This window comes from Trichosurus vulpecula, chromosome 1 (assembly GCF_011100635.1).
Source record: "Trichosurus vulpecula isolate mTriVul1 chromosome 1, mTriVul1.pri, whole genome shotgun sequence".
NCBI classification, from domain to species: Eukaryota; Metazoa; Chordata; class Mammalia; order Diprotodontia; family Phalangeridae; genus Trichosurus; species Trichosurus vulpecula.
In genome coordinates this window covers 477,306,034-477,327,468 of record NC_050573.1, presented here as the reverse complement: position 1 = coordinate 477,327,468, position 21,435 = coordinate 477,306,034, and the positions used below count along the sequence as shown (strand labels likewise).

Below are 21,435 nucleotides of genomic sequence, written 5' to 3'. Positions count from 1 at the left end.
AAAAAGCAAGCTGCAGTTTCATCTGTCATCTACGCTAACACTCTGCCCTCAAGTGAACTTTATGAGGATTCTTTAGAGAAAGAAAAGGCTTTGAGGTCCTGCTGTTCCAAAGTTATGAGTCAACTTGGCTACATGGTTTCCTACACATGTGCTTCCACTACCATCAAATTCAAGCTTGCTCTTCCTGCTCCCATCCCAAGAATTGTGTGTGTGTGTGTGTGTGTGTGCGCGTGTGCGTGTGTAAGAATATACCTCAGATATTTTGGGGGAAATGTTGTGTAACTATTGTTTTTGCTATACCAGTTGAATAAATGTCTTTTCTAAAGAGCTAGTTGAGTCTACTGGCTGATTGTTAATGGGAAGGCACACCATTGTGGGCATGTGAGCCCCAGTGTTAGGAGTAAGTCACCCACAGGATTCTTGAATTTTGTCTTATAAACTTGAATATCTCAGTTTTTTCTTAATATTGCAGTTGTTTTCTGTAGTCTGTAGCTTAGTGGATAGTTACAGGGGGTTTCAGCACTGCCCTTTCTTTTCAGTTCAGAATCTTTTTGACTGAATTTGCTCTAGATGAATATTCTTATCAGCCCTTGTTAGAAGCAGTGTACTTCTAAAGTCTAGGCTGGAAGCATAATCCAAAGCTGTTTACCTAAATCCTTTTGACATAAAAAAGCCACTGTCACAGACTTGAAACATTAATCAAAAGTTATGAAGTTAAGTGATAGGGGTGGGGATGATCATACTATCCGAAGTCTTAGGTGTGTGTGTTTGTGTGTATATACATACATATATACATATATATATGTGTGTGTGTGTGTGTGTGTGTATACATATACACACACATATAATATGTATGTTAAAATTAATTGAGGATGCAGGCCTAAATTGACTAAGATTCATTTAACCCATCACACCCCGACCTTAAATCTTGACAGGTAATTGTTAATGGACCTTAGTTGCCATTTAAATATAATGTAGTATTTATTGCTAATAAGACATGACTCCATTATTGTATTTTAACAGTTATTTTTAATATGCTTAAGAAGAAATACTTGTTTTCTAGAGAAAAGACTTAGTGCAGATGCTTTCTAGTTAAGGAGTTATGCGTTAATTCCTATAGAATTTCAACTAAGACATATGTAGACATTTTAAAAACTAATTATTGCTAAGAAAAATATTTTTCATAGTACATGAGAAAAATCACAATTTATTTTCATAATATGTAAGCCTTATACTAGTTTCCTAAAGTACTTAGTAGTTTTTCCTTCTTTTTTATCCTTAGATAAAAGTCTTTAGTAAAATAAAACATATCTTTTGTATAGTAGTATTCACCATATTAAAGGATCCTTGTATTTGCTGTATGTAAAACTAGTGTATCTGGTATTGTGTCATATAGACTATATGACTTCTAATTCAGAATTGAGAAGTACATTTAGTTGTCATTCTATTGTTCTTCCTCCACCTTTTTCATTAGTAGGCACTATTTGTAATTGAGCTGTATGCAAAAGTTTCTTAGGTGCAGAGGCTCAGAACCTCTAGGACCCAAACAGGAAGTCTAACTGTCCATCTAGCCATATCTTACTTCTCTTACAATCCTCATCCCCATTTGATTACTTAATGGTTTGAAAAAGTATGGGCCACTTCCTGTGCAGTTTCTGATATCATGGAAAACTGTCTTTTTTATACTAACTTTTTTTTAAGCCTTTAGAGAAATAGAAAAGTTTGAGGAGCAAGAGAAGGAATGGTGTGGGGGAGAGAGAGAACAAAAAGGAAAAAAAGAAAAAATTATAAAGAAGCTTGTTTTCTATTTCTGTCTACTTGGATCTTTCTTCTCCTTTCCTTTCATTGCAGCCATTAATTTTAGAACAGCGTTAGCAAGTGGTATTTTGCCAAAACTGTGTGTCGGATAACATAAAGAGATGGAGGTTCCTAAATGAAGAACACATCTTTAAAGGTCATTAGCCCCTTTATTTTACTGAAGAAACTGAGACTAAGAGGGTAGAGTGATTTGCTTCCTGGATTATAGCTAATTACGGGCAGAGTCCAGATAATAACTCAGAACTTTGCACTCACAGTCTCTTATTTATTTTACTCTACCTTGTGTCATGTGGCCTCACTATTATCTTATACTTTGGCCCTAGACCTGTATTGTTTGCTTTTTAATTATTCTGCATTTAAACACCAAAAGGGAAAAACGTAGTGTTTCTGTATAAGCAGGGGAACCGAAAAAGGTAGTTGTATATGAATCTGTGGAATCTCTTATATGTGATCTTTTAAAAAAAAAACAAATTCGGCCAATTACTTTCAAAGCTGTTCTCATTATTATACTTTTCAACTTTTCACTTGCTCTTCTGTACATTTCCTTTAAATGCCTTAATGGCTTTCTTTTGGGAGGGGAATTATTACTAACCCCACCTTCCCAAATTTCCTAACTCCACTTGAAAAATGAGAAAACATTATAACAAGCATAATTACATAAAACTAATCCATAATTGGTTGTATTTGCTTCTTGAATCCACCTTTGTCAGTAGGTGAGTAACCTGCTTTAATAATGTTGGTACCCTGGAGTTGTGTGTGTTCTTTGAATTGCTCAGCATTCTTAAATCTTTAAAAAAATTTTGACAGTGTTGTTATTGTATTATTTGTTCATCTGGTTCTGTTCACTTTATTCTCTATTGATTCTTACAAGTCTTCCTAGGTTATCTGAAATTATACCTTTCATTATTTCTGATGGCACAATAATATTCTAATATTATGCCACAGTTTGTTTATCCATTCCCCAACTGATAGCAATTCCTTTTAAGTTCTTTGCTATTCCAAAAAGATTTCCTGTAAATATTTTTGTACGAATAGGATCTTCTCTCTTATTGATCTTTTTGGTGGTGTAAGTGGTGTTGCTGGAGCAAAAAGTGTGCATAGATTAGGCAATTTGGGAATAGCGTCAAATTGCTTTACAGGATGGCTGGACCAATTTAAAACTCTGATCAGTAAGTACACAAATGCCTGTTTTTCCTCTGTTCCTCCAACATTTGCCATTTTTTTCCTTTTGCTATTTCCATATTTTTACTAGTCTCATAAGTGGGAGGTAAAACCTCAGAGTTGGTGTAATTTGAATTTCTTATTACTTATTGGGAGCATCTTTTCATATGTGTGTTGATCGTTTGGATTTCTCTTCCTGTGAAAACTGCCTGTTTATATCCTTTGACCATTTATCTAGTGGGGAATAACTGTTGTTACATATTTGAATGAATTCTCTCTATATGTCTTAAATATCAGACATTTTTCAAGAGAAATTTGCTGCAAAGATATTTTCCCAGTTAACTTTTCTCCCTTCTAATTTTCCCTTCACTGATTTTGCTCCTTCAAAAAGTTTTCAATTATGTAAGAAAAATTATTTATTTTATCTTCTGTGAATCTTTATCTCTTGTTTGGTCATAAATTCTTTATAATTGCTAAAGGCATTTTCTTTTTTATTATTATTAATTAATTTATTTTTAGTTTTCAACATTCATTTCCATAAGATTTTGAGTTCTAAACTTTCTCCCCATCTCTCCCCTCCCCGCAACCCTAAGATGGCATGCATTCTGATTACCCTTTCCCCCAGTCTGCCCTACCTTCTATCACCCTGCCCCATCCCTTTCCCCTTACTTTCTTATAGGGAAAGATAGATTTCTGTACCCCATTGCCTGTATATCTTATTTCCCAGTTGCATGTAAAAACAATTTTTAGCATTTGTTTTTAAAATTTTGTGTTCCAAATTCTCTCTCTTCTTCCTTCCCCACCCACCCTCATTGATAAGGCAAGCAATTCAATATAGGTTATCCGTGTGTAGTTATGCAAAACACTTCCATAATAGTCATGTTGTGAAAGACTAACTATATTTCCCTCCATCCTATCCTGCCCCCCATTTATTCTGTTTTCTCCTTTGACCCTTTCCCTTTTCAAAAGTGTTTGCTTCTGACTACCACCTCTGCCAATCTGCCCTCCCTTCTATCATTCCCTCCCCTCTTATCCCCTTTCCCCTACTTTCCTGTAGGGTAAGATACCCAATTGAGTGTGTATGTTATTCCCTCCTTAAGCCAAATCTGATGAGAGTAAGGTTCACTCATTCCCTTTTACTTCCCCCCTTTTCCTCTCTATCGTAGAAGCTTTTTCTTGCTGCATTTATGTGAGATAATTTACCCCATTCCATCTCTCCTTTTTGCCTCCCAATATATTCCTCTCTCACCCCTTAACTTTATTTTTTAGATATCATCCCCTTCATATTCATCTCACCTTGTATCATCTATCTATCTATCTATCTATCTATCTATCTATCTATCCATCTATCTATCTGTCTGTCTCTCTGTCTGTCTATCTCTCTATCTGTCTGTCTATCTATGTTCCCTCCAATTACCCTAATACTGAGAAAGATCTCATGAGTTACAAATATTATCTTTCCATGTAGGAATGTAAACAGTTCAACTTTAACAAGTCCCTTATGATTTCTCTTTCTTGTTTACCTTTTCATGCTTCTCTTGAGTCTTGTATTTGAAAGTCAGATTTTCTGTTCAGCTCTGGTCTTTTCATGAAGAATGCTTTAAAGTCCTCTATTTCATTGACTTTCCATTTTCCCCTTGAAGGACTATACTCAGTTTTGCTGGTGATTCTTGTAGGTGATTCTTATATGTGATTCTTGGTTTTAATCCTAGGTCCTTTGACTTCTGGCATATCATATTCCAAGCCCTTGGATGCCTTAATGTAGAAGCTGCTAGATCGTGTGTTATCCTGATTGTGTTTCCAAAATACTCAAATTGTTTTTTTCTGGCTGCTTGCAACATTTTCTCCTTGACCTGGGAACTCTGGAATTTGGCTACAATATTCCTAGGAGTTTTCCTTTTGGGATCTCTTTCAAGAGGTGATCAGTGGATTCTTTCAATTTCTGTTTTTCCTTCTGGTGCTAGAATATCAGGGCAGTTTTCCTTGATAATTTCTTGAATGATGATGTATAGGCTCTTTCTTTGATCATGGCTTTCATGATTTTCTTGCATCACTCTCATTTCCCAATCTTTCCTCTACTTCTCTTACTTGATTTTCATGGTTTTTTTTTTCATATTTTATTATTTATTATTTTAGTTTTCAACATTGATTTCCATAAGATTTTGAGTTACAAATTTTCTCCCCATTTCTGCCCTCCCCCCACTCCAAGATGTGATATATTCTGATTATCCCATTCCCCACTCAACCCTCCCTTTTGTCAACCCACTTCCCCCATCCCCTTTCCCCTTTCTTGTAGGGCAAGATTGATTTCTATGCCCCATTCCGTATATATCTTATTTCCCAGTTGCATGCAAAACCAACTTTTTTTTGAGCATCTGCTTTTAAAACTTTGAGTTCCAAATTCTCTCCCCTCTTCCCTTCCCACCCACCCTCCCTAAGAAGGCAAGCAATTCAACATAGGCCACACATGTATCATTATGTAAAAACCTTCCACAATACTCATGTTGTCAAAGACTTAACTATATTTTGCTCCCTCCTATCCTGTTCCTCTTTATTCAATTTTCTCCCTTGACCCTGTCCCTTTTCAAAAGTGTTTGCTTTTGATTACCTCCTCTTCCTATATGCCCTCCCTTCTATCATCCTCCATTTTTTATCCCCTTCCCCCTACTTTCCTGTGGGGCAAGATGCCCAATTGAGTGTGTATATTATTCCCTCCTCAAGTCAAATCCAATGAGAGCAAGATTTACTCACCCCCCCTCACCTGCCCCCTCTTCCCTTCCAACAGAACTGCTCTTTATTGCCACTTTTATGTGAGATAATTACCCCATTCTATCTCTCCCTTTCTCCCTCTCTCAATATATTCCTCTCTTATCCCTTAATTTGATTTTATTTTTTTAGATGTCATTCCTTCATATTTAACTCATCCAGTGCCCTCTGTCTATATCCCCTTCAACTCCCCTAATACTGAGAAAGGTCTCATGAATTACCCACATCATCTTTCAATGTAGGAATGTAAACATAACAGTTGAACTTTAGTAGGTCCCTTATGAATTCTCTTTCTTGTTTACCTTTTCATGCTTCTCTTGATTCTTGTGTTTGAAAGTCAAATTTTCTGTTCAGCTCTGGTCTTTTCATTGAGAAATCTTGAAAGTCCTCTATTTTATTGAAAATCCATATTTTGCCTTGGAGCATTATACTCAGTTTTGCTGGGTAGATGATTCTTGGTTTTAATCCTAGCTCCATTAACCTCCAGAATATCATATTCCAAGCCCTTCAGTCCCTTAATATAGAAACTGCTAGATCTTGTGTATCCTGATTGTTTTTCCACGATACTCAAATTGTTTCTTTCTGGCTGCTTGCAGTATTTTCTCCTTGATCTGGGAACTCTGGAATTGGTGACAGTATTCCTAGGAGTTTTCTTTTTGGGATCTTTTTCAAGAGGAGATTGTTATGCCCTACCCCAGTTTCTCCATCTTGCCCCAGCTCACTCTACTGTTTGTACTCCCATCTCCACGGATCCCACTGTTTGTGTCCCCATCTCCACAGAAATGAGCCTGCCTCAGCTTCTCCCACTGTTTGTGTCCCCATCTCCACGGAAATCTAATTGTGTTCTTTCCCTTTAAATACTCTTTCTCTCCCTTTGCTCAGGGCTGTTAGATTTGAGTAATTACTCTGAACAGTCACACACTTCAATAAATCCACATCTAAATTTCTATCCGGGTCTCGCTTGCTTTTTTCGGCACAACAAGATCAGTGGATTGTTTCAATTTCTATTTTGCCCTCTGGTTCTAGAACATCAGGGCAGTTTTGCTTGATAATTTCTTGAAAGATGATATATAGGCTCTTTTTTTGATCATGGCTTTCAGGTAGTCCAATAATTTTTAAATGATCTCTCTTGGATCTATTCTCCAGTTTAGTAGTTTTTCCAATGAGATATTTCACATTGTCTTCCTTTTTTTCATTCCTTTGGTTCTGTTTTATAATTTCTTGATTTCTCATAAAGTCACTAGCTTCTGATTGCTCCAATCTAATTTTTAAGGTGGTGTTTTCTTCAGTGGTCTTTTGGACTTCTTTTTCCTTTTGGGTCATTCTGCCTTTCAAGGCATTCTTCTCCTCATTGGCTTTTTGGAGCTCTTTTGCCATTTGGGTTAGTCTATTTTTTAAGGTATTATTTTCTTCAGTATTTTTTAGGGTCTCCTTTAGCAGTTGGTTGACTTGTTTTTCATGGTTTTCTTGCTTCACTCTCATTTCTCTTCCCAATTTGTCCTTTACTTCTGTTACTTGATTTTCCAAATGCTTTTTGGTCTCTTCCATGGCCTGAGACCAATTCATATTTTTCTTGGAGGCTTTTGATGTAGGCTGTTTGACTTTGTTGACTTCTTTTGGCTGTATGTTTTGCTCTACTTTGTCACCAAAAAATGATTCAATAGTCTGCATCCTTTTTCGCTGCCTGTTCATGTTCCCAGCCAACTACTTGACTCTTGAGCTTTTTGTCAGGGTATGACTGCTTGTAGAGTAGAGAGTACTTTGTCCCAAGCTTTAGGGGCCTTGCGCTGCTGTTTTCAGAGCCATTTCTCCTCCACTGTTACCTCAAACTCTGCCACAGCAGCGCTCCTCCTCCCCCAAGAACTGCCAACTAGGACTATGACCCAGATCTAAGCAGGGCAAAGCAAGAGAACCTGCCTCTGTGCCAGCAAAGTGCTCCTTGCACTCCCGCTCTGATCTGCTGCTTGATTCCTCCCACTGTTTGAGCCATGGACTCCCGGAAGCAGCCACAGCTGGAGCTCTGGAAGCAGCTGCAGGAGCTTCTGGCTGCTATCACTGATGCAGCACCACCTCCAACACCCCCAGGGCTGGGGCTGGACCTCTCTCCCCTGATCCAGCAGTTTTCCCACTAACCTGATCTGTGATCTTTGGCGTTTGTGGGATGAGAAGTCTGGTAACTGCCACAACTCAATGATTCATGGCCATAAGGCCTGCTCTGCCTGACTCCTGGTCTGGTTGGTCCTGGCGTGGCCCCACTCTGGGTTGTGCGTCACTCCCACCACCATGCAATAGACCCTTCACAGTGACCATCCAGGCGTCTCCTGGGCTGGAGACCTGCTTCCCTCTGCTATTTTGTGGTTCTGCAGCTCTAGAATTTGTTCAGAGCCATTTTTTACAGGTGTTTGTAGGGATTTGGAGGAGAACTTAAGCAAGTGGTTGCTTTTCAGGTGCCATCTTGGCTCCACCCCCTCTTACTTGATTTTCAAATTCCTTTTTGAGCTTTTTCATGGCCTGTGACCAATTCATATTTTTCTTGGGGGCTTTGGATGTAGGAGCTTTGACTTTGTTGTCTTCTTCTGGTTATATGTTTTGATCTTCTTTGTATAACAACAATGCTACTTGCTGCTACTGTGGCTGTTTAAGGCCAATAACACCAGCACACAGGAGGGCTGCCAGCACAGTTTCTATGATCTGCTTTTCTAAGGAAAGGAGCTTTAAGGGGTTAACAATCTTACTTTAATTGAACATACATATATCATTTACTTAGTTTGGGGGAAAAGTCAATACCCTGAACTTCAGAGAGAATACAAACAAATTACAAGCATACATTATATAAACAGAACAAATAACAGAAACCAGTAGATAGGCTTGTAGCTGTCTGTACAACATCTGGGTTTTTAAAGCCAGGGTGGCTGCTTCAATGGCTTACCCAGAGTCTTGTCACCAGCACTCTTTCAATGAGTGTGCCCCCCAAAGATGAAATGCCAATCCCAGATCTTATATACAAGTCTCAGGGTCAAAGGACTTCACAACTATGTGACTCAAACCCACGTGACCTAAATGCTTCTTCAGGGTCAAAGGCGTCACAAGGTATAACTCAAATTCATGTGAACTAGGCCTTCCCTTGAGGTAATCAGGATATCCAAGACTCCTGATTCAATCAAAGATTCTTTAGTGCTGAGAAGCACTCCAAAACAAAGACAACAAAAAGTCCACTTTGCTTGCCATTACATTTGAAAGGCAAGACTCATCAAAGGTACTTGATTACCTCAGCATTCCAAAAGAGAAAACAGTAAAAAAGTCCCACCTTAATTACCATAACACTTTGTCACCAAAGTAAGATTCTCTGAGGTTTTTTCATGCTGTTTGCACATTTTCCCAGCTAGTTACTTGACTTTTGAGCTATTTGTCAAATAGGACTCTGCTTCCAGAGTGGAGAGTGCACTGTCCCAAGTTTCACGGGTTTTGTGCAGCTGTTTTCAGAGATACTTCTAGGCGCCTGTAAATTTTCAGTTCTTCCAAGGTGGTATGATCAAAGAAGCGGTGTTTATTCCTCTCCTTTCCTGTGCTCTGGTCTGTGAGTGATCTCAAGCACTCTTTTCTGCCCTGGAACTGTGAGGAGGATTCCCTCTCCACAGCTGCCACAAGCCCTGCCATATCAGTGCTCCTGCTCACACCAGGACCGCCCCCACCCAGGACTGTGACCCAGATCGAAGCAGGGCAAAGCAAGAAAATCCTGCCTCAGTGCCAGCAAAGATATCCCTGCAATCCCCCTCTGATCAACTGCTCAGTCTCCCCACTGTCTGTGGGCCTGGAGCTCCGGAAGCAGCCGCTGCTGCTTCTGCCACTGCCACTGCCACATCCACTGCCCTGGGGCTGGGGCCAGACCATGATCCTCTCTCATCCAGGTCTGATAAAGTTTTTCCACTGACCTTCTACATTGTCTTTGTCATTTGTGGATTGACAAGTCTGGAAACTGCCACAGCTGCCAGTGATTCAGTCCCTTGAGGCCTGCTCCAGTCTTGGCTGTGCTGGTGTGGTCCATGTGGGACTGTACTCCTCTCCCAGCCTGGTGCAATAGACCTTTCCTCTCAACCTTCCAGGTTGTCTTGGGCCGAAGATTTGTTTTACTCTGTCATTTTGTGGGTTCTGTAGCTTTAGAATTTGTTTAGAGTCATTTTTACAGGTATTTGGAGGGATTTGGGGGAAGGCTCAAGGAAGTCCCTGCTTTACTCTGCCATCTTGACTCTGCCCCTAAAGGTATTTTCTTTATTGCTCTTTTAATTTTTATATGATGTCCTTTTATGTCTTATGTATCCAGTTGGAGATTATGTTGGTATATTGTCTAAGACATTGGTATCTACTTTCATTCAGGTTGCTTTCCAAATTTCTAAGAAGTTTTTGCTGAATAGTGAGTCCTAGTAACTGGGCTCTTTGGCTTTATTGAAAACTGTGCTCCTGTGTTCATTTGCTTTCTAGAAAATTAGCTTTGTAGCTGTATCATTAAGGCAGAATTCATGACTTCAAAGATAACTGTGAATATGCCTGAATGGTCCAGAAATCACAGAATATAAGGAATTCTCTAAGTAGAAGGCAGAGGAGTTAAAGCATTTATGGATAAAAACTCAAAAGTAGCAGACCTACAGACCAGTGTCCCCAATTCTACGTCCTGGCAAGAACCTTCCAAAACCAGTATGCCCATCTCACAATTGTGACCAGGAGGCCACAATCTCCAAGCTGTGTTCCAGCTAGCCTACTGCTTCCTCTCTCCTTCAGCTCTTAACTGCTCTCACCAACTGCCTCTTAGCTCTGCTCCAACCGTTCAGCAAGCTCCTCCCACCACAGACTTCATGTCATCACATGGACCAGAACTCAGCTGCCTACCATTGGCTCTAGTCCTAGCCACTCCCCCCAGGACCCTGAGAGCCCCACCCCCGAAGCCCAGTGAATGGGTGGGAAAGATCTTCCCATTCACTGATTGCCTTTACTGTAGCTGATCTTTTCTATTGATAATCTCTCTATTTTTTTTAAAGTGTACAAATGATTACTACTTTGTAGTATAATCTAATATATGGTACCACATGGTACCACTAGTAGTCTCCTTTCCTTCCCACTTTTTTCCTTTGAAATACTTGAATACATTTAGTTCTTCCAGATGATTTTTTTTCTAGCTCTTTAAGGCCTTTTGTAATTTGATTGGTATGGCCCTTAATAAATGAATTAATTTAGGCAATATTTTCATTTTTATTATATTGATTTGTCAAAACCGTAAAGCAATCTGTTATATCCAACTTTTCTAAAATTTTATTCAAGTCCCTAACTCCTTCCTTGTTTATCTTTTTATTACATTTGTCTAGGTGGTGTTTTAAGAAGTTCTATCTTTATCATCGTTAATTTATTCACTTTTCCTTTAAGTAGTTAGATGCTATGCCATTTGGTGCTTATATTAATTTATTGTCTGAGGTTCCTTTAGTTTCCTATAGTTTCCTTTTTTTATCTCTTCTAATCAACTATTTTTACTGTTGAGCTTGTGTAAGATCATGATTGGTATTCTTGTTTTTTTTTCAACATCATATTTAGTTCTAGTCTCTTAATATCAGTAGGAATCTTTCTGTTTAAAATATGTTTCTTTTAAACAGCATATTGTTGGATTCTGCTTTCTAATTTGTTCTACTTTTGCCCTCTCTGTTATAGATGAATTCATCTTATTCATGTTCATGGTTATGATTGTTAATAGTTTGTTTCCTTCTATTCTGCTGTCTCATTTATAACTCTCAGTAGTAATGTATAATTGATATGCACTGCTTCTATTTCACTAGCCTTTTGCTGTTTCCATTCCCCTCTATCCACTTACAGGTTCTTACTTTTTCTTTCTTTCCTTTTAATCCCCATTTCATATTCCACTCTCCACTTTGGGAGGGTTGTATGTGTTCAGCCCTCCTTTGTCCGGTTTGGATAAAAGTGAAGTTCATGTGATTCCTGTTCCCCCTGCCTCCCCTAATAGTTTTCTCTGTCACTGTGATTATTTGAGATTTAAGTTTATAACCTTTTCCCCCAGGATAGTCTTTTTTTCTTCCTTTTTCTCCTTTTAAGATAATCAATATATTAAAAAAAATCTCAGACTCACTTTATATCTCCTTCTGTGGTCCTTGAAGATATTAGAGTTCTGAGGAGAAACTTGTTTCTCTTATAAATAATTCAACATTGTATAATTCCTTCAAATATTTCTGTTTTTCTTGACACTTCTATTTTGGATTTCAGAATTTCTATTCAGCTCTAGTCTCTCCATTAGGAATGCTTGGAAGTCCTCTCTTTCATTAAAGGGATATTTTCCCCTGTAGTATTATACTCAGTTTTGATTGATTGATGTACTTTTATGCTTTATCAGGATTTTTCTTTCTAAGAATTAAACAAATGCAAGACATCAAGCTGAAAAAAGAAAACACTATAAATATAACACCAATATTTCCTGTTGATCTTTTTGTTTCCTGATTAAAAGATTTTTTTAAGAAATTAACGTTATTGAAACATTTTATTTGGCCAAAGATAGACTTCTCTTCACTATTCATACACAACCCCACCTACAAACTATATGCTTCCAGTTCATCAGTTATTAATAGAAAAATTAACTTTAAGTTTGGTAGCAAAGTATTAACAGATTAAAATTTTTTTTAAAAGTGAGTCACTTTTTTCATGCTTATTTGTATATCTTTCTGAAAAGCCCAAATTAAAAGTTTTTTCTAAGTACGTTTTTCCTAAATTGAAGCTTGAAATACTCTTAATTTTTATTTAAGAAGAAAATGAATGGACATTGTGTAATTGTCGTTAAACTTTTATTTTGAATCTATGTAATACATTCCACTGATTCTATTTTCATTTTTCAAAAGTCAAATCCCCAAGGTTTGGTCTTTGAATTGATTAAAATATATTTAGAGACGCAATGCACAAACTAGAAATTATCCCTAAACAAAGATTTTCTTTCAACATATAGAAAAATTGGAGTAAATAGTATTTAAAAATTATTATATGTATATCATTACAGGCATGATATATGGTCTTCTTTATTTCAGCCTCTCATTTCCCAGATATTCCTCTCTCATTTCATTTTTCATTCTTTTAATTGTAGTGATAAATATACATATTTGTTCTCCCATGTCAAAAATTCAGACAATTTTTAACAGCAATGCAAGAAACCGTGGAGAGCATGTCAGCATAGTTACTTTTGAAGAAAAAAAAATCCTGGGTCTGAAATGTATGTGTTTAATATTGCTTTCTATTTCATTCTAGGTGTAGATATACCAGAAATCAATGAAGAACAAAGCAAAATATATAATAAAGCCTTGATATGCTGGCATCCTCCTGAAAAGAAGAATAAAGCTGATAGTTATATTCTTGAATATCGAAAGATTAGTAGAGAAGAAGAAATGTTAACCTGGAGTGAGCTAGAGGTCAATAGTACCAGTAAAGTAATTTCTGATCTTGAAAATAACAGTAGCTATGCCTTCAGAGTGAGAGGATATAAAGGTTCTGTCTGTAGTCCTTGCAGCAGAGAAGTGATTCTCCATACTCCTCCAGCTCCAGGTACTATGTAGTTTCAATCAAGAAACACAGAATTGAAAAGAGTCTTGATAAATAATCTAATTACAAATCCTGCCACTAGTTAAGACTTATCTGAAACCATTCTAGTGTGATGATATCTCATTTTTGGGGGTAGTAGACTGACTTAGAGTTGACAAAATAGCCTGTGGTCTAAATGTATCAACATTTTTGTTTGATATCTGGAATTGACAAATGAAACTACATTTGAAGATAGCTATTGACATAGATCCAAAAGACATAAATCCTTTCTTAAATGAGTTTTGTGTTTTTAAAAGACGCTGTTTCTGTGATTTATTGGTAAGCCTAAAGAAAATCTATTGAACTTGGTTATTAGAATTACCATTTGGATATCCAAATGTTATTTCTCACTTTTTTCATTTGTCTCATATCTTGAATTGGCAGATTCATTAATTTTTATTGTCATGTAAGGTAGAATAGTATCCTTGTCTATGCTTTGGGAATTTATATTAACTAATTTTTTTCCCTCTCCCCTCCTTAAATTTGGGTTTCTTAGGGTTGACAGCAAGGTGTCACCAACTAGGTCAGAGATCTTCATTTCAGTGTCTTCAAAAAACACTCAACAACCTTTACTATGCCACTGATATTTTGTCTCACTTTTTTGTTTTTTTTAATAGTCACTATACATATGCAATCATGTAAAAATTTTCCACATTAGCAATGTTCTGAAAAAAAAAGCAAGAAAAATGCTTCAATCTCTCTTCTCTGAGACCATAAGTTCTCTATCTAGAGGTGGATAGCATTTTATATCATGAGTCCTTTGGATTTGTGGTGGAACATTGTATTGATTATAGTTACTAAATTTTTCACAGTTGATTTTTCTTGTCATTTTGTTGTTACTGTGTAGATTGTTCTTCAGCTTTTGCTCATTTCACTTTGCATCAGTTCATATAGATCTTCCCAGATTTTTCTGAAATTATCCACTTTGTCAGTTTTTAGAGCACAATAGTATTCCATCACAGTCAAATAATACAATTTGTTCAGCTATTCCCCAGTAGATAAGCATCCCATCAGATTCCAATTCTTTATGACAACAAAAAGAGATGCTATAAATATTTTTGCACGTATAGATTCTTTCCTTTTTCTTTCATCTGCCTAATAGTAATATTGTTGAGTCAAAGGGTATGCACAGTTTTATAGCCCTCTGGGCATAATTCTAAATTTTTCTCCAGAATGGTCATTAGACTAATTCACAGCACCACCAACAGTGCATGGGTGTACCTGTTTTCCCCACATCTCCTCCAGCATTTGTCATTTTTGATAGGTATGAGGTAGTACTTCAGAGTTGTTTTAATTTGTTTTCTCTAATTATTAGTAATTTAGAGCATTTTTTCATATGACTATTGTTATTTTGGTTTCTTCCTCATATCCTTTGACCATTTATCAATTGGGAATGGCTCATATGTTTTATAAATTTAGCTTACTTCTCTGTAAATTTGAGAAATGAGACATTTATCAGAGAAACTTGCTATAAATTTTTCCCCCCAGTTTCCTACTTTTCTTCTTATTTTAGCTTCACTGGTTTTGTTTGTGCAAAAGCTTTTACATTTTATGTAATCAAAATTACCGATTTTCGTTCCTGTGAATCTATCTCTTATTTTGGTCATGAACTCTCTCTATCCATAAATCTGACAGGTAATTTTTTTCATGCTCACCTGATTTGCTTATGATTTCACCCTTTATGTCATTGACCCATTTTGACCTTATCTTGGTATATTGTGCGAGATGTTACAGGTCTATGAATAGTTTCTGCCAAACTACTTCCCAGTTTTCCCAGAAATTTTTGTCAAATAATAAATTCTTGCTCTGATTTCTGGGATCTTTGGGTTTATCAAACACTAGATTATTGTATTTATTTATTTCTGTATATTGTGTACCTGATCTCTGTTCCATTGATCAGATCACTTTATTTCTTTTCCAGTATTAAATTATTTTGGTGATCACTGCTTTGCTGTATAGTTTGAGATCTGGTACTGCAAGGCCTCCTTCCTTTATATTTCTTTTTTCATTGATACTCTTGATAGTTGATCTTTTGTTCCTCCAGATGAATTTTGCTATTATTTTTTCTAGCTCTATAAAATAATTCTTAGGTAGTCTGATTACTATGGTACCGAATAAGTAAATTTGAGTAGTATTGGCCTTTTTATTATATTGGCTTGTACTACTCATGAACAATTAATATTTCTGCAAGTATTTAGATGTACCTTTATTTGTATAAATAGTGTTTTATAGTTGTCTTTATATAATTCCAGTATCTGTCTTGGTAAATGGATTCCCAAGTATTTTATACTTTCTACAGTTATTTTAAATGGGATTTGCCCCTCATGCTAATGATTTGTATGGGTTTATTTTAACAACTTTGCTAAAATTGTTAATTGTTTCATCTAGTTTTTTGGTTGACTATCTAGGGGTCTCCAAAAGTGATAGTTTTGTTTTCTTGTCACCTGTACTTATTCCTTAATTTTTTGTCTCAATTTTTTCAAGGTCCTTAATTTAGTTTTCAGATTTGGTTGGGTCTCAGTTTCTACTCAGCACTGAATCCTCCTCACAAATATTATAATGGATAGCTGGAATGGTTTTGGCTTAAAAATTTGTGAGATTTTTCCTTTGTGTTTTGAGGTATTTTCATAGAGGGATATATGATTAATGTAACCATAGTTTGTGGTCTTAGGGATATGAAGAAAACATTTACAGCTCCCTAAATCTTTAGAATATAAATTACATATTTTAAAAGGGAAACTTGATGCAGCATTCTAGTACTCTTAACTCCACCATTATGAATTAGATATTGATCATAGTGGTCGTTTTGTTTTGAAGGTAGTCATAGAACTGCGAATGGAACTTGACTAAATTCTTTTCAAAACTGAAATTAGCTAACAAGATTTTGGTTTCACTCAAAGCTAGATCTTTTGTTTTTTAGATGACTAGGGCAGCATATAGTCTTTTTTGTAGCATTTTTAAAGAGAGTATTAAGTCTTTTAACAATGTATTTAAAAAAACATTTTCAATTGTCATCACAAGTGGTTTCAGGTACCAACCTTCACATAGTTTTGTGCTGTTGGTGTACAAAGAAATTGAAATTTAATTTAATTTTATGCTTTATTAGATGACTATGGATTTTGAACAGTAAAATCTATTTAGAATTTTACTCAAATTGATACATTACAGTTTTGAAATGTTAATAAGCTTCAAGCTAATTTTAGTTGTTTATTTTTAAGTTTTTAGTTTTCTCTTTGATGAAAAATGTGGATATAACAATGAACATCTATTGCTGAATCTAAAGAGAGACCGTGTGGACAGTAGAGCTGGATTTTCTCTTCTTCTTGCTGCTGAACGTATCCAAGTGGGCTGTTACACAAGCTTAGATTATATTATTGGAGACACTGGAATCACCAAAGGAAAACACTTTTGGGCCTTACGTGTGGAACCATATTCATACATGGTTAAAGTAGGAGTTGCTTCCAATGATAAACTACAAGAATGGCTCCATAATCCTCGTGATATAAATAGCCCAAGGTAGATTCTTCTTTACTCTCTTAGAACATGGTCACTTTGGGTCAATTTAAGGTTTAGTGCACTTCATGGTAGGTCTAAAAATGGCTTAGATTCAGTACCTCCATTTATAGAGCTTATATTTGTTACTATTGTATTGTTTCTATATATGTTACTTATTGGATGAAATACCACTGAATTATTGTTCTCTAGTTGCCTTACCTCAGGGCAGCTAGGTGGCACAGTGGATAAAGTGCCAGGCCTGGAGTCAGGAAGACTCATCTTCCAGAGTTCAAATCTGGCCTTAGACACTTAATAGCTGTGTGACCCTGAGCAAGGCACTTAACCCTGTTTGCCTTGGTTTTCTTCATCTGTAAAATTATTTGGAGGAAATGGCAAACCACTTCAGTATGTTTGCCAAGAAAACCCCAAATGGGGTTATGACATGACTGAAAAGTGGCTGAACAACAAGTTGCCTTACAACTAACTTATAGTAACATATACTTTCTTGTGGTAAATAAAACTTTAAAAAAAAACTTCCCTTTAATACGATTTTATGTAATAGTGCTGAAATGGACATGTGATCAATGCTAGGATTTTCTATTCCTAAATCTACTAAATCTCCTTAGAAAGAGGGTAACCAGTATCATTTACTCATTTGTAGTTGTAGTCACCTTATATAAGGATAGGTGGAAATAGTCTATACATATAGCCCTTGTGCATCTGACAGGCACAACCCCCAACCAAGGGAATTCTGTTCTGGCCCTGGGAATTCTAAAAAAATGTTGCTGATTTTTCTGCATTAAAAAATCGAGGCCCAAGAGTTTACCAGGCCTGTTAATTTAAATTTTCGTTCATCATTTTAGTCATGTCTTACTCTTTGTGATCTTGTTTGGGGTTTTCTTGGCAAAGATACTGGAGTGGTTTGCCATTTCCTTCTCCAGATCATTTTGTAGTTGAGGAAACTGAGGCTGTTTCCTCCTCCAACTCATTTTACAGATGAGGAACACGGTTAAATGACTTGCCCAGGGTCATACAGCTAGTAAGTGTCTGAGGCTGAATTTGAACTCATGAAGATGAGTCTTCTTGATTCCAAGCCCAGAGCTCTCTCCACGGTGCCACCTACCTGCCCCCATTAATTTAACTAGAATCCTATTATCTACCCTTCTCCTCAAAAGAAATAAAGGGTAGCAAAGATTTTCATGCTTTTCAATGAGGGATATTAATATCTTTCCTTTAATTCCATAATTCTTAAGAGGTAAAGTGTATGTATTTCTTGGTAAAAGAGGAGAAATTATTATAGGAAAAAGTGAGACAAGAATGTAGTGCTAATGGAGGTATGTTTAGAACATAAAAGAACAGAGGTGGAAATGCAGACAATGATAGAAAAATAGGTGATTTCGAACACTGTTGTAATGCTTCTTTTGTTTCAAATGGTTTTCGTGGTAGGTGATTAACTGCAGCTTATTGGGGAGAAGGCTAATCTGAAAGGACCTGGGTTCAAATCCCAGCTATGACAGTTATTAAGGCAAGTAAGGAGCTATTAGGATGAAAGTGCTTTGTAAACATTAAAGCGCTATACAAATATAAGCTGTTATTAACTTGCTTGCCTCTTATGTTTTACATTAGTTACTCTGTTGAATGCCTATTTAAAAACTCTAAATGTTTAGTTGTACTTTACTACAGAGGTTTGTTTAGACTAGAGTGTGATATTTGAATGTGTATATGAAAATACACTAGGTCTTCTGATATAGATAAAATTGTTATAATTTGTGTATTACAGTTATTTTCTCATTTTAGATATGAGCAAGATAGCGGTCATGACAGTGGAAGTGAAGATACCTGCTTTGACTCAGCACAACCCTTTACATTAGTTACTGTAGGCATGAAGAAATTCTTTGTTCCCAAGACACCTACTTCTTCCAGTGAACCTGAAAACAGAGTTCTCCCCATGCCAACGTGTATAGGAATTTTCCTCGACTATGATAAAGGCAAAGTTGGGTTCTATGATGCAGATCTCATGAAATGCCTTTATGAGCGCCAAGTGGACTGCTCAGGTACGATGTATCCTGCATTTGCATTAATGGGAAGTGGAGGAATTCAGCTTGAAGAACCCATCACGGCAAAGTATCTGGAATACCAAAATGACATGTAGAACAAAGATCTACTGATGCTGCTTAGGATGAGAAATTTGAGCAAAAGGATGCCTTAGCATTAACAGTCATAACTAATTACAAATCTCCTAAGTGCTTTTGCCATGCTTGTTTTGTGTGTATGTGTGTTTTACTTAAAACACAGAAAAAAAACCAAAATAGTTTTTTCTTCCATCTTAATTATTCTGCTTTTCTTTGTGATGGAGTTAAGGGCATTTTCCTCTCAAGTTACTACTGAACTAGTTAGTTAGCAACTGAATTTTCTTTGATGAGTAGTGTCTTTGTGAGTTGGAAATGTGAAATTGTCAGCTAGCAATTTTCATCTTAATTTTTTATTCAAAAGAGATCCCATTTTATCATGTCTGTGTCCTAAGAAAGATTATTTTGAAAAATAATTTATGGAGAGAAATTAGTGTTAAATAGTGTCTCGTGTATTTGTTTTTAATAGGAAAATAAAATTTACAGACAAATAATGAACAAGGAGAATAAGAATGATGGTAACATACTCAAATAGGAAAGAATGAATTTTAAAGTGTTTTCTAAGCTATTGATAATATATGATGATAGGGTACTTGTTGTAGCTGATTTTTTTGGAAACCAAATCTTCTGCAATACATATAAAATAATAATATTTTAAAGGCTTTTCCTCCCCTTGGAAACAGAAGCTGTTGTTTCCTAAACACTCTCACATATGGAACTGTAATAAACTTGGTTTCTTATTGGACATATTAAAATTAATTCAAAGATGGATGTTTTTCAGTCCATGTAATCCTTCAGAGTAATTTAAAAAAGTTTTAATTTATGTTCTCCTTTAGGCAAACATAGTAAAGTTGGGGGAAGACACTGAATTTGTGTTCAATAAATAGTTTTAGGAAATCTTAGTTCCAAGTGCACTGATATTTAAATGAAATATTTGCTCTTTTTCCATTATATTTTGAGTATTTAATTTCATTCAGTATGCCTATTACATTTCAGTTTTTACTGGTTTATGTTTGAATGATTCATGCACAAGTGCTTTTTATGAGTTTATCTTTTAAAGCGTTAAAATATTCTAAAATGTAGTAATAGCTAATGGTCTAATTGTTTGGCATTTTCTCTGTGTTGTTACTTGGTGTGGATAATAAACCTTTTGCAAAGTAAGCAAGTAGAAACAAATGTTTAGAATCACAACCAAATATAGCATATTTACTGTATCAAAGCACTTTCCTTAATAGTTGGAGGAAATTAATTATAAATGGAATGTTTAGATCACAAAACCATTGCATGCCTGAACTTCATGTTCAATTTTAAAGGATGTGTCTACATTATTATATAGAGATGATACAGATATAGGGACTGGACCTTTGATTTCATTGATGTAGGAAACCCCCAGGTAAGAAAGGCCCCTTGACCAGTGTAAAAGTGCGTACCTTCCCTGCAACTTACTGTCTTAGGAGAGTTAGATGTCTAGAGCACTGAGAAGTTAAGTGGCTTGCCCAGGGTCACACAGCCAAAAAGAGTCAGAGTCAGGAGTTGAACCCAGTTTTTCCTGTCTTCAAAGACTGACTCTTTATTTACTATGCCATGCTGCCTGTCACCTTTATTGTATAGTTTCAATAAATAATTTTGTTTATTAAGATTAGGTAATTATGGATACTAAAGTCTTGTCCCTTGATTGAGATGGATGACATTACAATACTTTTTGGGGCTCATTTAATAGGATAATTCCTCAGCTTATTACTCTTTCCAGTTTTAAACCAAAAAACCAGGTTAAAGTGTTTTTAAAAAATACAATTTATTGTTCAATTGGAACACACCGTGGGCTAGAAGAAATTCAATATTCAGTAGCATTTGCTTACTTTTATCTGATAACAGCACTTTATGACTTAGGCTAAGCTAAAAAATGTATGGTGGTATGTGGATTGTTATACAATAAAATTGCTAAAGTATCGTGTGTTGATGCTTACAGATTGAATCTCTCAAACCTTTATATGAATGTAAATCATGTAGATATTCTTAAACTTAGAGCTTTTGACCAGAGTAGGAAAGTTTCACTTGAAATTGTGCAGCTGTAAATAACTGTTCATTTGATTTTTAGAAAGAAAAATAAAAATGAGAAGCAGCAGTTTGTTTCTTTACAAATCTAAATTCTAAGAATTTCTTAAAATTACTTTGAAAGTTTCATACTGGCCTGAAATAACTATGCATTGAACATTTGTCTTTCAAATAAATTAATCATGAAAGAATATCCCACATAAGTGTGTGGATTGGTACAAATCTATCAGTGCATCTTAAAAAAATGACCTCTGGGATATGCTCTAGAGCAAGGCAAGAAGCATTTATTAAGTTCTTAGTATGTGCCAGGCCTTTAGAATAGAAATTCTTAACCTTTTTTGAGTGTCATTTTAGTAGTCTAGTGAGGTCTCAGAATGTTTTTAAACAATTGAAG

The 21,435-nt window shown here is 35.9% G+C and overlaps 1 protein-coding gene across 3 annotated transcripts in view; it reads left to right on the top strand.

The window, feature by feature from the left end:
• The window catches only part of TRIM36 (tripartite motif containing 36), a 64,016-nt gene extending 43,081 nt beyond the window's left edge, over positions 1–20,935 (top strand). For 2 of the 3 annotated variants that reach the window (XM_036741506.1, XM_036741505.1), the window contains exons 8-10: positions 13,033–13,326; positions 16,581–16,878; positions 18,655–20,935. In XM_036741506.1, coding sequence (XP_036597401.1) covers positions 13,033–13,326; positions 16,581–16,878; positions 18,655–19,009 — 947 coding nt within the window. In that variant the 3' untranslated portion in view covers positions 19,010–20,935. The remainder of the gene's footprint in view (positions 1–13,032; positions 13,327–16,580; positions 16,879–18,654) is intronic. The other variant, XM_036741507.1, reaches the window with a different exon arrangement.
• The last annotated feature ends 500 nt before the right edge of the window (positions 20,936–21,435 follow it).